The 22,058-nt window shown below is 41.6% G+C and overlaps 1 protein-coding gene across 2 annotated transcripts in view; it reads left to right on the top strand.

Annotated features, from left to right (window-relative positions):
• The window catches only part of PIP5K1B (phosphatidylinositol-4-phosphate 5-kinase type 1 beta), a 130,103-nt gene that overhangs the window by 43,769 nt on the left and 64,276 nt on the right, over positions 1-22,058 (top strand). For both annotated transcript variants that reach the window (XR_013346085.1, XM_077816413.1), the window contains exons 5-7: positions 7,584-7,701; positions 12,648-12,800; positions 15,006-15,305. Coding sequence is in view for 1 of the 2 variants with exons in the window: in XM_077816413.1 (XP_077672539.1) it covers positions 7,584-7,701; positions 12,648-12,800; positions 15,006-15,305 (571 nt within the window). In the remaining variant the exon portion in view is untranslated. The remainder of the gene's footprint in view (positions 1-7,583; positions 7,702-12,647; positions 12,801-15,005; positions 15,306-22,058) is intronic.

Genomic DNA, 22,058 nt, shown 5'->3' with positions numbered 1-22,058 from the left:
CAATTATATGTACACCATTCCCTGTAGGATACACATAAACAGTATTCAGAGTCTCATGCATAGCTATTTATGCTGTAATTCATGCCCACTGTATTAACTCCATGTTGACCTGTTTCACACAGAGGCATGTATGTAACTTGCCGAAGTTCCTTAAATCCAGTCCTAGGTAAAATTCTCTCTTCCCTTTCTCTGCTCCTCCAGCATGGACACAGAGGACATGCAGATCTGCTGAGGAGTACTTTTTAGGGGGTGAAAGAATCTGGGCAGACAGCAACTTGGTAGGGAAACTACTGCCATTTCTTCCAGTGTGTGTAAATGTTGTTGAAAATGGAGACAGTGTGACTCCAAGAACAAAATCAAGTCTATTATGAGCTATCAGCTACTTTGATTAGTAAAAAACAATTCTGAATATAGATAAGGTGAATGTTGATTTTTTAAATGTATTTTTGAACATAGCCACCTGTTTCTTAGGTGCTTTAAGATGCCTCCATAAAAGGGAGTATCAGCAGTGCAAAATTAGTAGTAGTGTTGTTGTTGTTGTTGTTAGAAAATAATTAAGACTGCCCATTCAGTGGTTATTGCTACATAAAATCTTATGGACCCAAATATAATTGTCTTGATTTATTTTGAGATTCTTTAATGTACACATGCATTGCCTTTTAAAGATGTCTTGTTTCAGGAGACTTATTAGCACATCTTACTGTAGCTGAAAATAATACAAAGGAAGATATATCTAGAAATAAGGATATCACTATCAGTCTCTATCCTATATCAACCAAAAGCTGATAGCTATGTGAGTATAGAAATAGGGACTAGTTCTTGTAGGCAGAAATGATGCAGTCATTTATCTTTTCTCTTTAGGGAGGAAATAGGAGGATTGGAAAGCAAGGCCTGGATTAGTTGTGCATACTTGTGCATTTATCTGTTGCACACAGGAAAGGGATAGTGAACGCACTTCAGTGGCAAGTAAAAGAGCAACTTTTCCCAAGACTAGTAAGACCTGATTTTTTTTTTTTAACACAATCGATATTTTGTTTGATTTGGGGATAAATGGGGTAAGGAGTCCGTTCCATATTGGGCACTGAGACTTCCGTTTTTCACTATTTCCCTCACTTTGCACATACACACAACCAAGGCTCGACATTGTGGCTGCTTTCTTGTGTTAAAAGAGAGAAAAAATAAGGGTTTCTGAGGAAAACTTCAACACCACTGTAACTGGTCAGAGGATGTACCATTGAAAGTAGTAAGACACTCCTTCTGTCCTTGGGGGCTAAGTGTGTTGCCTCCTTAACATTTCCAGTCCATGCTAAACCAAGGCGAGACTGCCAACAAACACATCTGGGTCTCCCACAAAGCAATACAGGGCTGGACCTCAAAAATATAATACTTTGTGATTAATTTTAGATTGATATGCATCACTTATACTGTAACTTATTCCCCTGGATTTATAGGCAGACAGTTCTTCGCTTTAAAAAAACGAAACAAAAAAAACTAAAAGATTCTGCAATGCCAGAACGTGCAGTTACCTGAATAGATACTAGAGAACATAGCTTTCATGGTAAATTTAGTCTTTTTAATATATTGAATAAAAATAGTACTTTGCATTTTATAGTCTTTCATCTAAGCTTTTTAAAGCACTATCCAAACAGTATGATTAAGCCTCACAATCCTTCCAAGACCAGAATTAAATGTCATCGTTCAGGTACAGAGATTTGAGTTGTCCAAGGTCACAGAAAAAGTCAAACTGGTAACAGAACCTAGTCATGTGCTCTAATCACCAGATATGTTCCCTGTCTTAAGATGGAAAGTTATTGAGGTTGTCTCCTTTCTTTATATTGCACATTCTCCCATATGTGCCCAAAGTTATAATTTTGCAGTTTTAGGTTTTTCCTTCAGTACAAATGAAAAGTATTGAATACAATAATGTAGCTGCTTTGTAATTTAACTAGCATACAGACAGTGTTTGCACTGATGTAAAGTGCGGGCTTCTTTACCTCTCCGATTTCTGGATGCTGCTAAGCCATTTCTACCAGGAGTGACACTTATGTTTGTATCTTCAAGAGATTTCTCAAGAACAGCGTGTTTTATTTTGCCTTTGGAATGTACCATATTGCATCAAGTGGTCAGTTAAGACATTACAATTAACAGAGCAAAATATGCCTTCGCCAGCTACAAACAATCCTCCCCATACAAATTTCTTAATATTTTTGTAGGCTGGTTAAAGTATATTGTCCAGTCCACTTTGCATGTGGTACTTCAGCTCTGAAAATAGCCCAGCCAGAGCCTGAACTCCTAAAATGTCACCAGCAAACAGTGGAGATGGGGCAAAAATCCATGTTGATCAAAACTAATAGGTTTGGGGCTGAGAACCTCAAATTTCTAGGTTGGGAGGAGGGGACTAAAAAGCCGGTGGTTTTAGAGTTTGAAAACATCTTTCCTAGCCCACTGGTGTTTTTAGTGTTCCTCAGTCTAAACCACCTTTTCCCTCTTACTTTTTTTCCTCCCAGCATGCAGTTTTTTCAGCAGCTTATCTCTAGCTGCAAGAGCTTTGGAAGGGTTTCCTTTATCACAATACTACTGCTTTGAAGCCAGCTAATAGGATGTGCCTCTCAAGAAATGCAGTCCCTTGTCACCCGTATGCCTTGTATGCCATGGCAAAAAAACCTCAAACTCTTGTCAAATTTTGTTCTCCTTCATTGCAGTTGAACTTGCCACCGCTGTCCTTTGAGCAGTCCTTTGAGGCAGTGAAACTGCAAAAACCAGTGTAATGAATGAAAACAGTATGGCATGGTGAGCAGCCCTGCATACCCACAGTAACCAGGGAGAATTTTTAAAAATAGTGTTATCTCTTGCATAGTGCTAGGGCTTGTCTACAGGGAAATTGACCAGCGCAGCTATAGCAGAGTAAGCTGTTCCACCATGGGTTTTTTCAGAATAGGGTTCCTGTGTGGACCTTATTCTGGATTAAAACTGATTTAATTATGGAATAATTACTCCACTTCGTAATATTCTGAAATAAGTCACTTTTAGTCCAGAATAGATGTTCAGAGAGAGAGAGAGTGAGTTATTCTGGAATATCTGTGCTGGTCAATTTCCCTGTGCAGACAAGCCCTTCATGTGTGTCTGAAGTAGCTCATGCTCTTGGGTTTCATCTATCCTAGAAAAATGAGTAGGAATTTTCCAGCGTGGATAAAGCTGTATCAGTGCTGGTGTGAGCTCTGGTATAGAGAGGGCATAAGCTTTATTTGCCACCAGGCCATCAGACCCTGCAGATGCTGAGAAATGGCCACAAAGCCAGATTTTTCAAAGGTATTTGAAGATGCAGACAGGTGCCTAGTGAGGTTTTCAGAAGCACCTAGTCATCTAACTCCCATTGCATACATACCTTTACAAATCTGGCCCAAATTTTCTGGTGTAGATGCTCTCTTGGAGAGGGGTATGTGTTATATTTTTTAATTATTGGCTATTTCATAAAGTTGCATTGTTGGAACCTTTTAGTGGGCTAGAGTTTACTTCACTGCCTTTCTCCAGGAGCTAAAAACCCCCAACTCCCATAGAAAAGCACCTGGAGACCCAGAATTCAGTCATTGAGGGTTTTCAGCAAAGATTGCTCAGGGTCAACCTCCTCACATTCAAGTCCAAAAGAACAAAAGGAATGAACTTAATTCTGAAGTTTATAAAGTCTTACGATGAAGAAACATAATAACTACAATTTAAGGTCTACAGCATAACATGGCTACTTTATAAACCACATCCAGTATCTTCACGGTTATACATAAACATAAATAAAGAGAAAAAAAACCCAAATTAAATCTAAACAGGTCTGTCCCTACAGAAATACAGTGAGAAGAAACTCAGAGTTCCCAAAGGCTTTGGTTGAGTTTACCTAAGTCTTAGTCTTTGATCACCAAATCTATGCAGTCTGGTGAGCCAAAAGCTACATCTTCCTTCCACTTACTTTTAGAAATTTTCAGCTGGAATCCATACAGACCCTTCATCCTCCTCCTCCTCCTGCTGAAATCACTGATTAGCTAGTCAGTTAACCAACCACTTAGTTAAGTAAATTTTTTTAAAAACCCTGCTGCAGAATGCTTGAGTTAGGAAAAACAGCCTGCTTTCTGCTCCTGAGGCTCAACTTCTCCCAGCCCATACAGTGCACATGGCCTTTTCCAAAGAAACTTGCATTCAGGGAGTCTGAGTCCAGTAACTATACCCAAAACTACCACACCAATTCCAGAAACTTCCGAGTGTGGAGAGCAATTTTTTTTGAGGGTTTTAGATTGATTTTATTATCTAGCTATGCATTTTATGACCCTTTCTTGAGAGCAGTCCCTGTAAAGGCAGCTAGTGGTGATGGCTTTTCTTCATGAAATGTATTCAGCACAGGAGTCCCAGTTTTAGGATAAGTAGATCACAGTGAGTGTCTCCCAGGGACTTAAAGCAAAGTAGATGTGTTTACAGGAAGTCTTTCCTCAGAGGTTGATGTATGCATTCAATGAATAGTAAAGACTCCAAACTGAGCAGTTCACACAGGATCTGCGCAGCAAAGCTCCGAGTTGGGGCAGGGGGCTCCTCCACCCCTCCAGGCTGAGCTGGGCACCACCATCTTGCTAGGCAGATGCACGATGACCAAGACCTAACTCATTCCTAACACCCTCCCCTGCGTCCAATAGAGCTCATATAGAGAGATCTCCCTGTTAGGCACATGGGTTACATGGTGACTGACCTAAGAAGAAGCCTTTCAGTTTGAAAGTGAAGACACGTTTCACAAAAAGAATCCCATAACACAGCTCTGTGAAGAGGAAAATGGGCCAGTAGGAAAACTCTAAGGTTGTAAAATTTCTTTTGTCATTTGAGGAAGTGAAATAAACACGGTGGCCACTACTGAGACTCAGGTAATCACGTTTCACTTGCCTCTCCCTTGGCATATAGAAAACACCGGATATTAGAAGGCTCTCTCATCTGTATGCTTTCTTCCATGCAGACCCCTATACCTAGAATCCCCTCACTGACCTGGTCTTGTTCCAATCAACTTCCTCTTCTGCCGCCACTCACCACCACCAGTCCAGGTCTTGCCCCTTTTTGTGTCCACATTAGACAGTCTCCCAGCTCTCAGTTCAAGTATCTGATGTACCTGAGTTGTCCTGCTCAACCTCTCTAGCCCTGGGCTGGACCATGCTCAGTTTAGATGAAATCCTTGGAAAACGTAGCTGCTAAACTCTGATGTGTCTCTGCTGACCGTGTGTGACTTTTTCAAAAGTTTATACTTGGCCAAATTTGGGAGTTCTTACTTAAAAACAGCAAAAGGCACATCCCCGATATCAGGACAATACCCCTGCCATATGTCAAATCTCTGCTTAAAGCATGGAGGCACTGGAGCTTCCTTATGAAATTGTGATAAGAGTTGAACATGGGCAAAACAGTTTAGGTTTTCCCTAATCTTATAATTGGGAACCATTTTTGATTAAACTTTTCGCCCAAATCATGACAGTTTGGCAAAGTTATAGCCAATGGAAAATAGGACCATATAATTGGTGGTGTCAGGCAATCATAACTATAGGCAGTGCTACCAGTTCCACCTTAATCTCTTGTTTTCTCTTTGCCATGCCATTTTAGGAGCAACAAACAGATGAATGGAACTGATTTTGTATCTAAGACAGTTTGTGGTAATATCCTGTAAAATCTACAGAATAGTTCATCTGGAAAAACCAGCTTTTATTAGCAGCTAGCAACGAGGGTAGAGAATGGCTAGCCAGTCAGTTTTCTCTGATGCAATACTTTTAGCCTGTAGTGTCATCGGTTCTTTTATCCCTTGATCTCCTGCTGGAGAGTTTAGGGGGTCAGTTTTGTGGAGGCTCAGAGAACTTTTTTTCCAGCTTGCAGAGTTGTGTTAAGTTCAGTTTTCTACTTTTGCCTGATAATAAAAGATAGATGTAGATGAGCTGGATGAACGTCTTCCATCACAATATGTTACTAATATAATTTCAGTGCATATATTCGGAATATATTTCAGATCGTCTGTTTCATTTCTGGTAGTAAAACAACTTTGAGTATAAGAAATCAAGATGTTCAAATACTTACATTGATTACTAGCCATTTATACTTTTTTTAATAAGTTAGATATTTCTACTGTAAACAAATTTACGCAGAGGTAAATGAACTTTGGGTACATGATGTACGTCTGAAATGATCAAATTAGGGCATTATGTCCTAGACCAGGGGTGGCCAACCTGTGGCTCCGGAGCCACGTGTGGCTCTTTAGCAGTTAATACGTGGCTCCATGTCTAGGCACCGACTCCGGGGCTGGAGCTACGGGCGCCAACTTTCCAATGGGCCGGGGGATGCTCACTGCTCAACCCCTGGCTCTGCCACAGGCCCTGCCCCCATTCCACCCCTTCCCGCGCCCTCCCTCCCCATAGCCTACAGTGCCCTCACTCCTCCTCCTCCCACCCCAGAGCCTCCTTCATGCCATGAAACAGCTGACTGGGAGGGAGGAGGAGGTGCTGATCGGCGGGGCTGCCAGTGGATGGGACGAGCTGGGAGTGGGGGGGTGAGGGGAGCTGATGGGGGCACTGCTGACGTATTACTGTGGCTCCTTGGCAAGTACATTGGTAAATTCTGGCTCCTTCTCAGGCTCAGGTTGGCCACCCGTGTCTTAGACCCTGTCTGCATTACAGCTTTCATCTGCTATTTTATATCTGGTTACAAGTTACACAGTTCAGTTTGTGTTAACACAGCAGCTATCAGCCATAGCTGTCTGGGTACACATCCTACTATGCTGCTGAAACACATCTTGTATCAGTTTATCTGGGAAGCTATTCCACAGTCACTTAGCATGGGGTAGAATTCCTACAGGACATGCATCTAGAGCTGAATCACAGTATACATGGCAATGCACTCTGGGATGTCCTGCCCAAGAAAGGTGGGGTTTTCTTTTGTTTGTTTTCTGTGGCTGGAGGAAAGGCGGGGGCCGTGGAACAGCTAATCCAATAACATGGATTAGAGTACTCTGTTCACACTGAAAAAAATTTTCTTTTAACCAGTTCAGCACACAGTCATGTGCCAGCCTGCACCTGTGGTGGGGCAAAGCACTTTTGGCTGAGCACAGTAATTAACAGAGGTTTTTTCACTGTGTATCCTGCAGACCCAAAACCAGGTGTAGGGCCAGTTGTGCAAGTTACTGGTTCCAAACTAAAAAGTTATAGGGGTTGAGGGACCCTATGGTAGTGCCATGACCTAGTTTGCAAGAGAGAGTAACACTGAAGGGACACGGAAGGCTGAGATGCTGGTATAAACCATACCTTAAACCATGGATGGTGTGACTGATGATGATGATGGTTACTTCCCTCAGCGTGAGGAGAGGATACAAGACTGCTGTTTTCCTGGCACCACTTTTATATTGACATTTGAATCTACATTATTTCGAATTCCTTTGAGTGACTTTTGTCACAGGATGCCAGTGATCATGGTGGGAAGTATTAAAGGAAAACTAGCTGCAAAAAGAAAGTCTTTAATAAAAAAAAAAAAAAAAAAAAAGTCTTGTAATATTTTGCTGTTTTCTTAATTTTGTCTTTTTCATGTAGTGAAGGCAGCAATTTGACCCCGGCTCATCATTACCCCGACTTCAGATTTAAGACTTATGCTCCTCTAGCTTTCCGTTACTTCAGAGAACTTTTTGGCATCAAGCCTGATGATTACTTGGTAAGAATTTGTAATTGTTCCCTGAACTACCAAAACAAAATAGATAAATAAAAAATTGTGATGTGAACACAATTCTGTTTCTGTCGCAGAGGAGGAGGAGGATGGCTAACGATGCTCTAAAGAGGAGTAGAAGTTTTTATATTTTGTAACTGGTGTATAAATTTAGCTTTTGCCAAAACTTTTTTTAATTCTCCAGCTTTTAAGTGATTGCTATAAAACCTGCCATGTTAATTGATAGCTTAATACCTAGAGTATTGCTTCTAGTTCAGGTAATTATCTCTACACGAATATTATAATTAGATTTAAAACTCATGTGAATATTGCTAATTGAATTCTAATTGAGTGCTCTCATATGCTAACTGCCTTATTTATGTACTTCACAAGAAAATAGTGTTTACATACATATGTTCTAACCTTGACATGGAAAAAGAGATGACCTGAGAAAGACATTGATACCTTTGTAAAGACTACTTTCTGTTCTGTTCCTTTTGATTTGCAGTCTTAGGCCTGGTCTACACTAAAAAGTTAGGTCACCCAGCAGAGTAACTCAGAATTCTTCTGTTGACCTAGTTACTACCTCTCAGGGAGGAGGATACCTATAGTGACAGGAGCCCCCACTCCCTTCAGCATAGGTAGGATCCACTTTGAAATAATACAGCAACTCACTGGAACTCGGCTGCTGTATCATTTCGAGTGTAGACAAGCCCTTAATAATCATACTTAGGGCCCTACCAAATTCATGGCCCATTATCGTCAATTTCACGGTCATAAGATTTTTAAAATAGTAAATTTCATGATTTCAGCTATTTAAATCTGAAATTTTGCAGTGTTGTAACTGTAGGGATCCTGACCCAAAAAGGAGTTGTGGGGTGGTCGCAAGGTTATTGTAGGGGGTTGTGGTACTGCTACCCTTACTTCTGAGCTGCTGCTGACGGCAGTGCTGCCGTCAGAGCTGGGCAACTGGAGAGCGGTGGCTGCTGGCTGGGAACCCAGCTCTGAAGGCAGAGCCTCTGCAGAAGTAAGGATGGCATGGTGTGGTATTGCCACCCTTACTTCTGCCCTGCTGTTGGTGTGGTGCTACCTTCAGAGCTGAGCGCCTGGCCAACAGCCACCACTCTCCAGTCACCCAACTCTGAAGGCAGCACAGAAGTAAGGGTAGCAATACCACAACCCCCCTAAAATAACCTTGTGACCCCCCCGAAACTTCCTTTTGGGTCAGGACCCCCAGTTTGAGAAACGCTGGTCTCCCCGTGTGAAATCTGTATAGTCTAAGGTAAAAGCACACAGAAGACCAGATTTCGTGGTCCGTGATGCTTTTTTCATGGCCGAGAATTTGGTAGGGTCCTACTCAGACTGTGTGTGTCATGCGCATGCTCAGATGTGAAAATATAACAACCTTGCTGTAAGTTACACAAGTCTGACGTTCCCCCTTGTGGGGACCAACACTGTCAAAAAGAGGATGGTCCAAGATCTTCCTCCCCATACAAATCTGCTGCTGGCAAGGTTGAGGGGGTCTGTGTAGGATGTCTTCCCCATTCATTAAGAGGGCAAGATCAGATCATTTTGCAAGTTGCCAGTTCACTTCAGAGCTGTGGGGTCCCTCCAATATGGAGGCCCAGCAGCTTTTTGCATTCCTTGTGCTTAAAGGTCCAATGTGGGGTTTAAAAAAACCTGAATTTTTTTACAAATATTTTTACTTGTGTTAACCACTGAGATTCTTTACAGTTGAAAGAATGTTAATACGCTATTTGTCAATTATTTTAAGTGAAACACACACCAAAATTGGCTTAATGGAAGAATCAAAATATTTCTAGACCATCTCTATCCAGTTTATTTTCATATATTTCTCTCAGCTTGGACTGTGAAACTAGCCTACTTAGTTTTTAAAATACGAATATTGTCCTGTGGTGTTGGCAACCCAAACACAGGCGCATTATGCTAGTGCTTGGGTGCCTTATACTGATCCTAACTTCAAATTAAAGTCAAACTTTCCATTGGGTTATTTGTGTTAGTTACATGGAAATATTTGTTGGGCTGTAGGTTTTACAAAGGCCATGTTTATACAATACTTAAACTGATCGCCATATTTGGGATTGGGAAAGAATTTTCCAATGGGTCAGATTGGCAGATACCTTGGTGGGGTTTTTGCCTTCCTCTGCAGCATGGGTCACTTGCGGGTTTAAACTGGTTCAAAAGGTGAATTCTCTGTAACTTTCATTCTTTAAACCATGATTTGAGGTCTTCAGTAACTGAGCCAGAGGTTAGGGGTCTATTTCAGGAGTGGATGGGTGAGATTCTGTGATCTGCAATGTGCAGGAGGTCAGATTAGATCATGATGGTCCCTTCTGACCTTAAAGTCTAAGGGCAAATCAGTCTTGCCCTAATCTTTTTAAAAGATGGGTCTGGAGACACTATAGTCTTAGGCCTTGTCTACACTGTGGATTTCAGCCAGCAGTGGCTGGCCACCAGAGAAGCTACCCCAGTGCAGACAGGGAAAGCTGTCACAACCAATTTGTACCAGTGCAACTGAACCCAGTTTCAAGCAGGAGTAAACTACACCAGTGGAATTTGTGGCTTATAGGTTTGTACCAGTTCCGCTTCCCCTCTGGTTAGCCACCAATACTTATAACGGGGGCAAATCTCCACTGTAGGCAGTACTTCATTTTTATAGCCTTTTGATTCATTCACCTCTCTGTAGATTCAATTAAAGAGTCTCTAGGGCCACATATTATAATGAGAGCGATCTCAAGTGGAGCCCTGAATTCCAGGGGAGATTGGATTGTAATCCTGAGATCAGAAACCACTGACTGATGCTAAGCTGGAACCAGTTTTTCCAGTTTTGATATGACTGAAATCCTTGACGAAAAATGGCAAAAATCTCATGAGAATATCTCTTGAGATTTTGCTGCTGTTATATACTCAGCCCTGAATTTGTTTAAAACTGATCCAGATTTGACCGTCTTCTCTCTATTTATAACAGTCACAGTGTTAGGCCAGAAGAAGTACCTGAACCATTTTCTTTATTTCTAGAAAATGCTACAGTGGTTTTAGCCCTGCTACTATTTTATTTGCTTTTAAAATCAGCTGACAATAAAATCAGTCTCCCCATTTACAACCTCTTACCTCAGCCCCTATCCACTATACTAGATATGATTCAAAATTCTGTTGTCTTAAACCGTTTCTTTTCAGGCTGCAATACAGCAACTAAAAACAGTGGGATTGCTCTTTTATACTGGTTCCTGTTAGAGAGAGAGGGGGAGGGGAGAAATGGAATGAAAAGTATCTCAGCAACACTAAGTAGGTTTACACTGTTAATTTGCATTGGTGGGGCACAGCTGTTGTAGCTTTGCCGTCTTCCAAATGGTACAGTATGGAAGCACTGCAGGAAGCAGGATGAAGGGGAAAAAATAAATTTGAACAGCTTGTACAAATAAATGGTGACTGGAAAGTATACAAAACATGGGTATTCAGGATGTCAATGTGTTGATCACAAACTATTTATCTTTCTTTTTTAAATCTTGAGCAAAAGGCTCAAGGTTTGGTTGAACAAAACTTTGTGGGTTAGGCGGCTTCTTTTGCAAAAAAAAAAAAAAGAACAAAAAAAAACCTCAAGGATAAAATAAGATCCTTGTCTCATAACTTGTAATCCTGGATTTGTGATTTTCCTTATAGACCATCCCTATTTTATTGCAATAATGTAGTTTATTATATTTTACTATTCCAAATAATTGGCTTCAAAACCTCATAGCAATAATATTTTTCACTATTGAGGCTGCATATATTGGTAGGATGGGCTAGAAATGTGGATAATAACAGAATGTAAAGACACTCTTGATTCAAAGGTGTATAGTATAACATTACTAAAATAAAAGTGAAAATTTAATGCATTACGTTTTTAAAAATATGTACGACATGGTGACACATTTGAACTCAGAGCAAGCATTCATTTTTTTAAACTATATTTTCCCTTAAGCATACTTGTTGTTTGTTGTTCCCTTCTCTTCCTCTCCCCACCTCTCCCCCCTTGTTCTTGGACATCTCTGCTCCGTAGCATCATCTACTGATGTCTATAGGACCAAATCCTTGTCCCACTGAAATCAGTGACAGAACTCCTTTTGAATTCAATAGTACTTGGTTTTAGTTTATAAAAAATTATTTCTTATAATGAAGCCCGGCACTTTTCTTGATAGTCCTGGTGGAAAGGGCTACTGGTTTAAGGAACAGCCACTCTTGCAGTTGTAAAAAGACCAGAAAACATACTTCTATTTTAAGAATTATTCCCCTGGTACATAAATAGTTTAAAACACGTTTGTTTTATAGTTTGTTTGTTTGCAGGGCACTCCCTTATTAATGTTACTGTGCTACAATTTCAATGTGTATGAAGTTATTGACCTTAACTATGCCTTTTTTAAATAGAAGAAAAGAGATTCTTAACAAAGATTTTTTATTAGCATATTAATCCTGCTCTTCAGTTTATTACAAATGAAAATCCCTTGATTACTGAGTTTGGAGAGGAGATGGATACTAAGAGGGTTGAGTGGGGGCATGAAATGTGAATTAACATGGATGCAGTAGAACATTTATAAATATATAGATTTTCTCTTTTTCCCCTATAGGACATCTGATTCCCGTCAGTTAAAATATTCTATCTTCTACTTTTTATCTAATGTAAAGGCAAATTGCAGTATGTATTCTTGAGGCAGAAGGCTGCCTCCTCACCATAATGTGGGGGTTGTGGAACATGTCCATGCTCTTCCAATTCTCAACTGTTGGACGATCACCTATTTGGCCTAACTTATGCAGGGGCTGTGGCAGCTTGAGAATCGAGGAACTTTAACCATCTTCCTTACTTCCCCCTCCCCCTTTGTACCAGCCATTCTTTTAAAAGATTTTTATATTGAAAACCACCTGTATTGGCTGCAAACTCCATTTTGTCTTTGTTTCAGTATTCAATCTGCAGTGAACCTTTAATAGAATTATCCAATCCTGGTGCCAGCGGGTCTTTATTTTTTGTAACTAGTGATGATGAGTTCATCATCAAAACAGTTCAACACAAAGAGGCTGAGTTTCTTCAGAAGCTGTTACCAGGTTACTACATGGTGAGTAACTGCAGATCATTAATTTTTCTACTTCTATATGTTTTCCATATCCTTCATGTTTCACATCTCCTTTAATTCTGAATAATTTCATTCATTGTCTTCCAGTATTTTTGTCAATTTTTATTTAATGTTTATCTTAATATTTTTATACATTTTACACTTTAAAAGACAACATCTTTGTGGGCATGCACTCACCAGCAAAAAGTAATTTAACCTATGGGTCAAAGTCACTGTTACCTTAAATGCTAAAGGGACACTATCAAGATGGTTCCATTTTAATATAATTCTTATCTTTGTTCATAATAATTTAGTATTAAAATGGAGAGAACTTTTAAAAGTCTAATTTATTTTTCTCCATTTGTTTGTTTGCCCTTTTGCATTTCATTCAAGGAGGCCAAAGAAACTAGATTGATCAATTTCCGTTCAGTTTCTAAACTGCTTTAATCTTGGGTTTTCCTATATTAACACAACAACATTTTGTTGAAAAAAAATTCTATTCATATAACTCCTTTAAAAATATTAATTTTTAACCAGATATATTTTGGGGCTTCAACTAAGTTGACTGTCTCTTTAATATGGGCCGATTGTCAGCAAAGTAAATAAACTGACCATTAGAAACAAATAGGACTAAATATTGCAAGAGGCTGCATTCTTCCTGACAGCCACTGAGCTCCCTTGAAGAGGCAAACCTCTCAACACCTCTCAGGTGATGGTCAGCATCTTGTAGGATTGTGCCTGTAGTGACCAGATGTGTCCCTATCATCCCAACCCCCTTTCAAAAAATAAAATCACATGTGGACACTTTCCACCTCATTTATTTGAAATTTACCGTGATTATCTGATGGTGGTGGTATTAAGCTAATATAAAGTAACTGTGAGTTTGAATGTTTGTGTAAAGAGACTTCACTCATTCAAAGATTCAGAAAATATATCATAGCTGGTTGTCTTCATTGTTAATCTTTATAATCTGTTTGATTTATGTCTGAATTGGCCATCATACAAATACACATTATAAAGGCTTTTCTGCTTTGTTTTTGTGAACTAACCATTCACAAAGTTAACATTATACACACAAGCATTTACCAAAATAAAAAGGTTTAATTCATGCGATTCCTGTATCGAGGCTCTTTAAGTAGGAACTTTCTTTCTTTAGTTGTAAAGGGGAACTTTTAACCATAACAGACCTAAAATAGAAATAATTTCTTTTTCACCTTTTTTTCATGTTGATAGTGATTCAAGATAGGAGTGTCTAAAATATGGTTCTTGCCTTCCCATCTCTTATCCTCTCCTGCTAGATGCTTGGCCTGCTGTTGAATTTGGGATACGATATAGTTTCCATTTTGACAGACTGTGATGTCGTAAAAGAATCATTACCTTTTTGCATTCTGAAGTAGACAACAATCTGGGCTATAATAAACATAGCCAAAATTGGCAGTAACTCTGGTTTTGCAAAACCTCACTGGGTCGGGCTTTTGTTTCACAAAACCTAAACCAGAGGTGACTTGAATGAAATGGGATCCAAACCCCTTAAAAAAAAAGCTTTGGGTGAGAGGGTTGTTCTGTTAAGTCTTCAGTCCATCTCTAGACTCAAGCAAGAGCCCTCTCGTGAGGGCACATTAAGGCCAAATGCAGCAAAAATGCTGAGTTTCTGCTATCTATTGACCTAATTTAAATAGACCCCATGCAAGAGGACAAAGAAACCCTATAGTGTGCAATGGTGAAAGACTGTGGTTCTCTTCAAGACAGTGCAGAAGAGGAAATGTGGTCATGTCAGGAGCTTAAAATGTACAGAATGAACCACGTGGCCAAAAGTGACATAAAATGGAATCAGCAGGCCATGTCTCTTCCCTCTACACCCCTGCTCTCGCTGCCTCAGTGCCCAGGCATAGGGAGACATGGCCTGGCTTTTGGGATGTCATGGGCATTTCTTTGATTTTTTGGCCCTGACGCTTCTGTCACCCAGATCCCTCAATTTCATTTAAACAGTCTCTTCTCCTGGGTTGTGCTAGCTTTTTCAAGTGTGGGCCCAGTGGGATGGAGAGAATGACTGACTGGTCAAAGAAATTGTTTAGAATATAAAGTAACACACACCCCTTTTTCAATGTTAATATGCTTAAGTGTGAAAACCCCTCTAAAATGTGAATGTTTAAAAAAATCTATTCAAACTTTGTGGTGTGGTTGTTTTTTGTTTTTGTATTTTTTTAGAATTTGAACCAGAATCCAAGGACTCTCTTACCAAAATTTTATGGACTATACTGTGTTCAGTCAGGGGGCATTAACATCAGAATCGTCGTGATGAACAATGTTTTGCCTCGGGCAATGAAAATGCATTTCACATATGACTTGAAAGGCTCTACCTATAAACGGAGAGCATCAAGAAAAGAAAGGGAGAAATCCAACCCCACATTTAAAGACTTGGATTTCTTGCAAGAGATGCATGAAGGACTGTATTTTGACTCAGAAACATACAGCGCACTGATGAAAACACTACAGAGGGATTGTCGAGTAAGTAAAAGTTGTTCATATTTAAAGTGACATTCAGATTTGTTTAATCCAGATTTACACCAGAGAATACTGAGAACAGAATCTGGCTCTGTGAATCGTTCAAACTAGTGAAGCTTTTTGATGCAATTTAATTATAGACCGATTCCAACTGCAGTTATTTTTTTAAATGGCATAAGTGTTCTATCTCCAGCTGCTGAGATTTGACATGGGTTGCTATGTAACAGTAAACTGCTTTCTGTGATGAATACCTATTAGAAGACCATAATAAAAAAGGATTAGCACTCAGAGGTTTTGTACTTTGGGATTTTTTTAATTGTTCTCTGAGGTATAGCAAGTATAATTGTTGTACTGTTCTAAATGTTCAAAAGTATGTGCAGGCCTGTCGGTGCTGTATGTTGCTTTGTTAAATGAATCCGTGCATTAGCTAACAGAAGTTGACAAAGTGAATGAAACCCCAGTGGCAGCAGATTCTGGTTTAGTTCTAGAGCATAATCCCATAAGGATTATATGACAGAGTGTCTATTTGAGCAAGGACTGGACTTGATGAGCCAGGAGGTCTCTTCTGGTCCAAGGCTGGAAGGGTTGGGAGTAGAACATATTGCAAGGCTTTTCAAGAGGAGGGTGAGACTGTCTGTCCTTGCTCTTAGAAACCCCTCTGTCCAACTGGGAGGATGGCATTAATGACAGTGGATGGATCCCCTGCCATAAGGGACGTTGCTGTGAAAGGGAGAGTGAGCACAAAGGAGGAAATAGGAGAGATTCCCTGGGCTCTGAGAGGTCCACTGAAGAAGAAAACTGGATTCTGTAGGAGTCCTAACAGCTCAATGAGAAAACAGCAGCATGGATGGGATGAGCTCATAGCCTAGAAAGGGCATCCCTCACAGCACTTTGTTGTTTGCTGCCACCTGTCAAGTCAAGTCTTGTTGTTGAACATGAATGCTACCTTTTGTTTAATAAATGAGTGTCCGAAATGGCTTGTGCTTTGTAAGTAAAACAGGGTGATCTAACAGTCAGCTGCATGCTCACTGTCAGACGCTTTTCTAACAAAGGGCACTGTTTCTTTAGCGTTCTGCAGTGAGCATGTCCTGAGTTTCTGCCATTAGCGATAATGCAGAGTGCACCAGTGTGTCCCATCTGGAAATCTAGGCGCTCTTTTCTGCCCCCCAATTGTCAGAAAGGTTAATTACACAATCACAGCTTTGAGAAGAAGAATCTGGTGTACAGAAAATGGTAAACAGATTGTTTGTTTGTTTAAAAGAGACAGAAATAGACTGAATATTAGATTAAAACAAGAATCAGTAATTTGATTGTTATATGTGAAAGGGTTTCTTGTTGGAACTATATTTCAAATCATGATGTATTCTCAGCATGTATTCTATGTTGAGGTCAGGGCTAAACATCAGTTTTCTCAGTGTCGCCTAAATTTAACTGTAAAAAATAGCCCTGAGGCTTTTAAAGGCAGAGTTAGGTTTTATTGTTGTCACAAAGGGCAGAGAAGCAGGTCTTTGAATACTAAACGCTTGTCTACACCACCACTTAAGTCGATGTAAGTTACGTTGCTCAGGGGTGTAAAAAAACCGTGCCCTGAGCTAAGTTCCCTTTAAGCTGCTCAACCATGCAGCAGCCTATTAAGCGCCATGCAGCGTCCTCTCCCCCAGCCCTGGCCCCAACCTAGCCTAGCCATGGACCTGCCGCAGCTGGAGGATGCGCTCCTCCATGGCCCCAGCCCCGCCCCAGCACGGACAGTCCTGCCACGGCGGGGGGAGACGCGCCCCTCTCCTGCCCCCAACCCAGCTCTGGCACAGACCTGCCGTGGCTGGGGGAGTCTTCCCTCCTGTGGCCCCAACCCAGCCCAGGAGCTGCTTCTCCCCTCTCCTCCCCCCCCCCAGGTGCTGCTGCGTGGGGAGAGAGCTGGGTGGAGTTCTCGTTCTCTCTCCCTCCCTCTCCCTCTCCCTCACAGCCCCAGGGCAGCCTGTACCCCAAACCCCTCATCCCCGGCCCCACCCCAGAGCCCGCACCCCCAGCTGGAGCCCTCACCTTCCCGTACCCAAGCCCTGAGCCCCATCTCATACTCCAAATCCCTCGGCCCCACCCCTACCACATGAATTTAATGTGCACCAATATGGAGGTGATATGTCAAACATCACCTCCATAATGGTGCGCACAAAAAAATTCATTCACTCATGGGTGGGAAAAATTAGAGGGAACACTAGCCCTGAGCAACATAACTTGCATCAACTTAGCGCAGTGTAGACACCGCTTTGTCTGTGGGAGACACTCTCCCACCAACATAGCTTCCACCTCTCACTGAGGTGGAATAATTATGTCGGCGGGAGAGCACTCTCCCATCAACATAATGCGCCTTCACCAGACACACTACATCGAGGCCGCTACATCAATACAGTGGTGCCAATTTTAGCACAGTAGTGAAGATAAGCCCTAAGATTATAGATTTTATATTTGTATGTATATCTTCTTATGAGTCTACAACGTCTGTGTTGATTTTTACCCCTTTACCCCAAACCAAAAATAACATTTATTCATACACATGAAGGTTGGCAAAAAGGACTGAAATGCAGATTGTGATGCTGTCTTACACCAGTTCAGTGGCTCTCAAACTTTTGAAAGATGAGCATGTCCTTCAGAAAAATAAAACCAACTGCTACCACTTCAGTCCTGCCCATGTGGTGTTAGGGCACGGGCGGGCAAACTTTTTGGCCTGAGGGCCCAATCAGGTTTCCAAAATTTTATGGAGGGCTGGTTAGGTGAGGCTATGTTTCCCCAAACAGCCAGGTATGGCCTGGCCCCTGCCTCCTATCCAACCTCCCCTGTTTCTTGCCCCCTGACTGCTCCCCTGGGACTCCTGCCCCATCCAACCCCCCCTGTCCTCTGATGGCCCCCCTGGGACTCCTACCCCATCCACTGCCTTTGTTATCATTCACTCAACATACCAGTTAGAGCAAGAGTGGGCAAACTTTTTGGCCCAAGGGCCGCATCGGGTTTTGGAAACTGTATGGAGGGCCGGTTAGGGGAGGGGGGGTGTGGCCACCCCCACCCCGCTTCTAGTCCCCTGACGGCCCTCCCCAGGACTCCTGCCCCATCTACCATCCCCTGCCCTGACTGCCCTCCGCAGCCCCATCCAACCCCCCCCCCTTCCTGACTGCCCCCCTGGGACTGCTGCCCCCATTTAACCCCCCCTGTTCCCTGCCCTCTGACAGCCCTGACCCCTGGCTGCCCAGAGCATTGTGCCAGCAGCGTGGGGGAGGGGGAACAGCAGGGGAGGAGCTGGGGGCTAGCCTCCCAGACCAGGAGCTCAGGGGCCGGGTAGGAGGGTCCTGTGGGCCAGATGTGGCCTGCGGGCCGTAGTTTGCCCACCTCTGTGTTAGAGGCCTACCCAGTATGAACAATCACTTAAACTTTCAGAATGATACTTCGTCTCCCTTTCTGCATGGTTTGATTAACAGTGAAGTAGTTAACGTTGTTTGCATTTTCATGTATTTTCATTGACATCTCGGTTAGAACTCATTGTGGAGTTGGGGAAACCCTCACTTCAGAATGATTGCTTGTTTCAGGCTCGCTGCAAATTCAAGCAGACATTCATGTGTCAGTTGCACGTGACTCACATTTTAAAGGTTTACTTTCGCAATCATAGGAGGTAGAGTAAAACCAAATCTGAGACTCTGGTAGACAAATTTGTAAAACCAAATCTGAGACTCTGGTAGACAACTGAGAGGTGAGTGTGCTCCCACTTTCACCATCTCACCCCAGCTAGGGTTGTTTTTTGTTTGTTTTGCGATGCTCCCCCCTCAGGTAGACGCACCCCTTGCTTCAGAAAACACTGCTCTTGTTTATTGCGATTGCTTATTACAATACCTGTTTTCCATTAAATAATGTGTACAGCATATTATATACAAAATTGAGGGAATATAAGGTTACAGTAGCAAATGATGCAACATCAGACTTTAAGCTTCGTCAAGATGTATTAAAATTAAGTTGTATCTGGAGCCAAATTCTTGCTTGATGTATGCCACTGGCGGCGGGGAGGGAGAGGAAGAGCAGCTATCTGCATCTGTTTATTTTCTATAATTAATGGATCACTTTGTGTTTGCATGGAATCAAGTGAAACTCAGCTATTTCAGGCGATCATGACTTTAAATTTGAATCTGGGTTGAATTCAGATTAGAATCTGAAATTTGCAGGTGAAACCAAAGAAAAGTCTAATCCAGGATTTCATCAAAATTCCCATTAACTTCAGTGGGATCCTGATGATGAACCTAAATGGGTTGGTGAGGGGGACTAGAATAGTAAACACAAGACCCTGAAGTACCTTGTTGTTACCTGGTAGAACGCATACTGCTGTCTAGTTAACCATTTGCTCAACTACTCATATGTTTGTTCTTGTATAGGTTCCTGTCCTTGAGTGGGAACTGAGACAGTTTTATTTTGAGGAAGGAGGAAAAACTGCGCTTTATAGCAGTGATTTTTTAGGAAACGATAGTATTGCCAACCACAAGTGTTCAAAAATCATGAGGTCAGTTTAATAGCCATGAGGGTTTTACGAAATAATAATTTCTATATCCCTTTTACAATAAAAGCTGTTTTATCTGGGAAATGGGGGGGGGAATAGGGGGTGCTGGTAAGTGAAAAATGCTAGTTAACTAAGAGGGAGGGGGTTGGGATGTGGAGCGTGGTCTCTGGATGGGAGTTTGGGTGCAGGAGGGGGCTCGGGGCAGCGGGTTGGAGCATGGGGGTTCAGGGTGCTGGATCTAGGGGCCGCTCACCTCGAGGAGCTCCCCACAAGCAATCACCTGTCCCGGCTGCTCCTCGGCAGAGGTGTGGCAGGTGGCTCTGTGCACTGCCTCTGCCTGCAGACATCACCCCGGCAGCTCCCGTTGGCTGGAGTTTCCAGTCAATGGGAGCTGCATTGCTAGCGCTTGGGTTGGGGGCAGCACACGGAGCCACCTGCCAAACCTCCACCTAGGAGCAACCAGGACAGGTTGCCGCTTGCGGGGAGCTGCCCGAGGAGAGCAGCCCACGGATCCAGCACTCCCCTGGCTGGCCCCATGCCAACCAGACTATAAACCGGCATTTCAATGGACATCAGAAATGTTGGTTTATAGAACTTTCTGGTTGGTGAAGTGCTGGATAAAACCGCTTTTACTGTATTTGCTATCTGGCTTTTGAAACTTTGGAGTTCACTTGGGTCACGTTTTCAAACTGCTCTTTGCAATCATGAAGTCTAGAAACTTTTGATTTTATTTTTAAATGAAAGCTGAGATTCTCATGTAATCACAGTATTCCATGAGCTAAACACCAAATATCATGAGATTCCCAATAAAATTGCAAGAGTTGGCAATACTGAAACAGCTCCCCACAATGGAAGGTGGATGTATGCGGATATTTTCTTTTGTCCTTCTCCCAATTATTGTACTGGGTAACGTTTTTTTTTTTGTGTGTGTTTTTTTATTAGGTCTTGTGTAATCAAGTCATTACTAAACTAATGTCAGTTGCCCACATTTACAAATGGTTCCTGAGCCGCCACTTTTTCATTAGAGTGTCAGCATTCAGGAGGAAAAAGGGAGTGCTGAGAGTCCTGAGCAGTGTAAACCCTGAATCAGTGTACGTACCCAGCAGGGTGCTCTCTCAAATTGTCTAGACACTGATTCCATTCCAGGTACAATTCATGAGCTTATTCCCAAACAAACAGTTATTTAAAAAAAATAAAAATAAAAAAAATTAAGGTTGGAAGTTGTGTTTCAGGAGAGATCAGCCAGTGCCCTAAAACAAATATGATACTTGACAGAAATTCTCACAGAAATCCCAGAGTTAAAACTTGGGCAAGCTAACAAGAGGTGTGCCAGATTTCGGATGATGATCTCTGTCTGGTCTATTTAACAGCAGGGCCAAGGCTTTAAAGATTAAGGCCCAAATCCTGCAACTATCTGTGTGTGGATGGACCCTTCTACTCACATGGAGTCCATTTGACTGTAATGGGGCTCTTCGTGGCCTCATGGGCCCACCCACAAGGAGGATATTCTCACTTATGTAGTTTGGGGAAAATATTTATTTAAAAATATATAATAGTTAAGAACTCTGAAACATGTGCCTTAGGCATCTGCTAGGAATTTTAGCAGAGACTAATGTGCTTCCTTTGTGGTATCCTAATATACAGTCTATAGATCTTTCCCTTATCTTACGGCAAACATTATTCCATCAACTTTAATGCATATTTAAGGCTCAACAACAAATTAGGAATTACAAAAGTTAAACACCCACTTGAAATCTGGGCAATTTTAAAAAATAAGTTAAAAATAGTTTCAAGAACTACACCTATGGTTTTTATTATCCAATCTTTCAGCTCTTTTAGTCTTAGCTGTTGTGTGGAGCTGTAGATAAACAAATTTCAGGTAGAAGTGTAATGTTAAACTAGACATCCCATTATTGTTTCAATGGCTATGTTAACTTGGCTGCATTGTGTACATAAGCATTTCCTGTTGCTGTTTTTCTAGTTAAACATATTTATATTTTTAGTGTAGCTGGTAGAAAAATGTAAATATGTTTCTCACAAATTTTGAAAAGTTTTCTCATCTGTCCATTTTTCATCAAAATCCTAAAGTTTTTTTTTCTCTTCCTTCGTACCCTTTTCCCCCACTGCCCTTTTTTCCCCCCTTTTTTCCACGTTGCCACTGAAAAAGGGAAAGCAGATAGGAAAGAAAGGAGGGAAAACCGGGTATGTGTGTGGTGGTTTTTTTG

This window comes from Eretmochelys imbricata, chromosome 5, assembly GCF_965152235.1.
Source record: "Eretmochelys imbricata isolate rEreImb1 chromosome 5, rEreImb1.hap1, whole genome shotgun sequence".
NCBI lineage: Eukaryota > Metazoa > Chordata > Testudines > Cheloniidae > Eretmochelys > Eretmochelys imbricata.
Note: the sequence above shows the minus strand (reverse complement) of the source record. Positions and strands in the feature narration are given on the sequence as shown.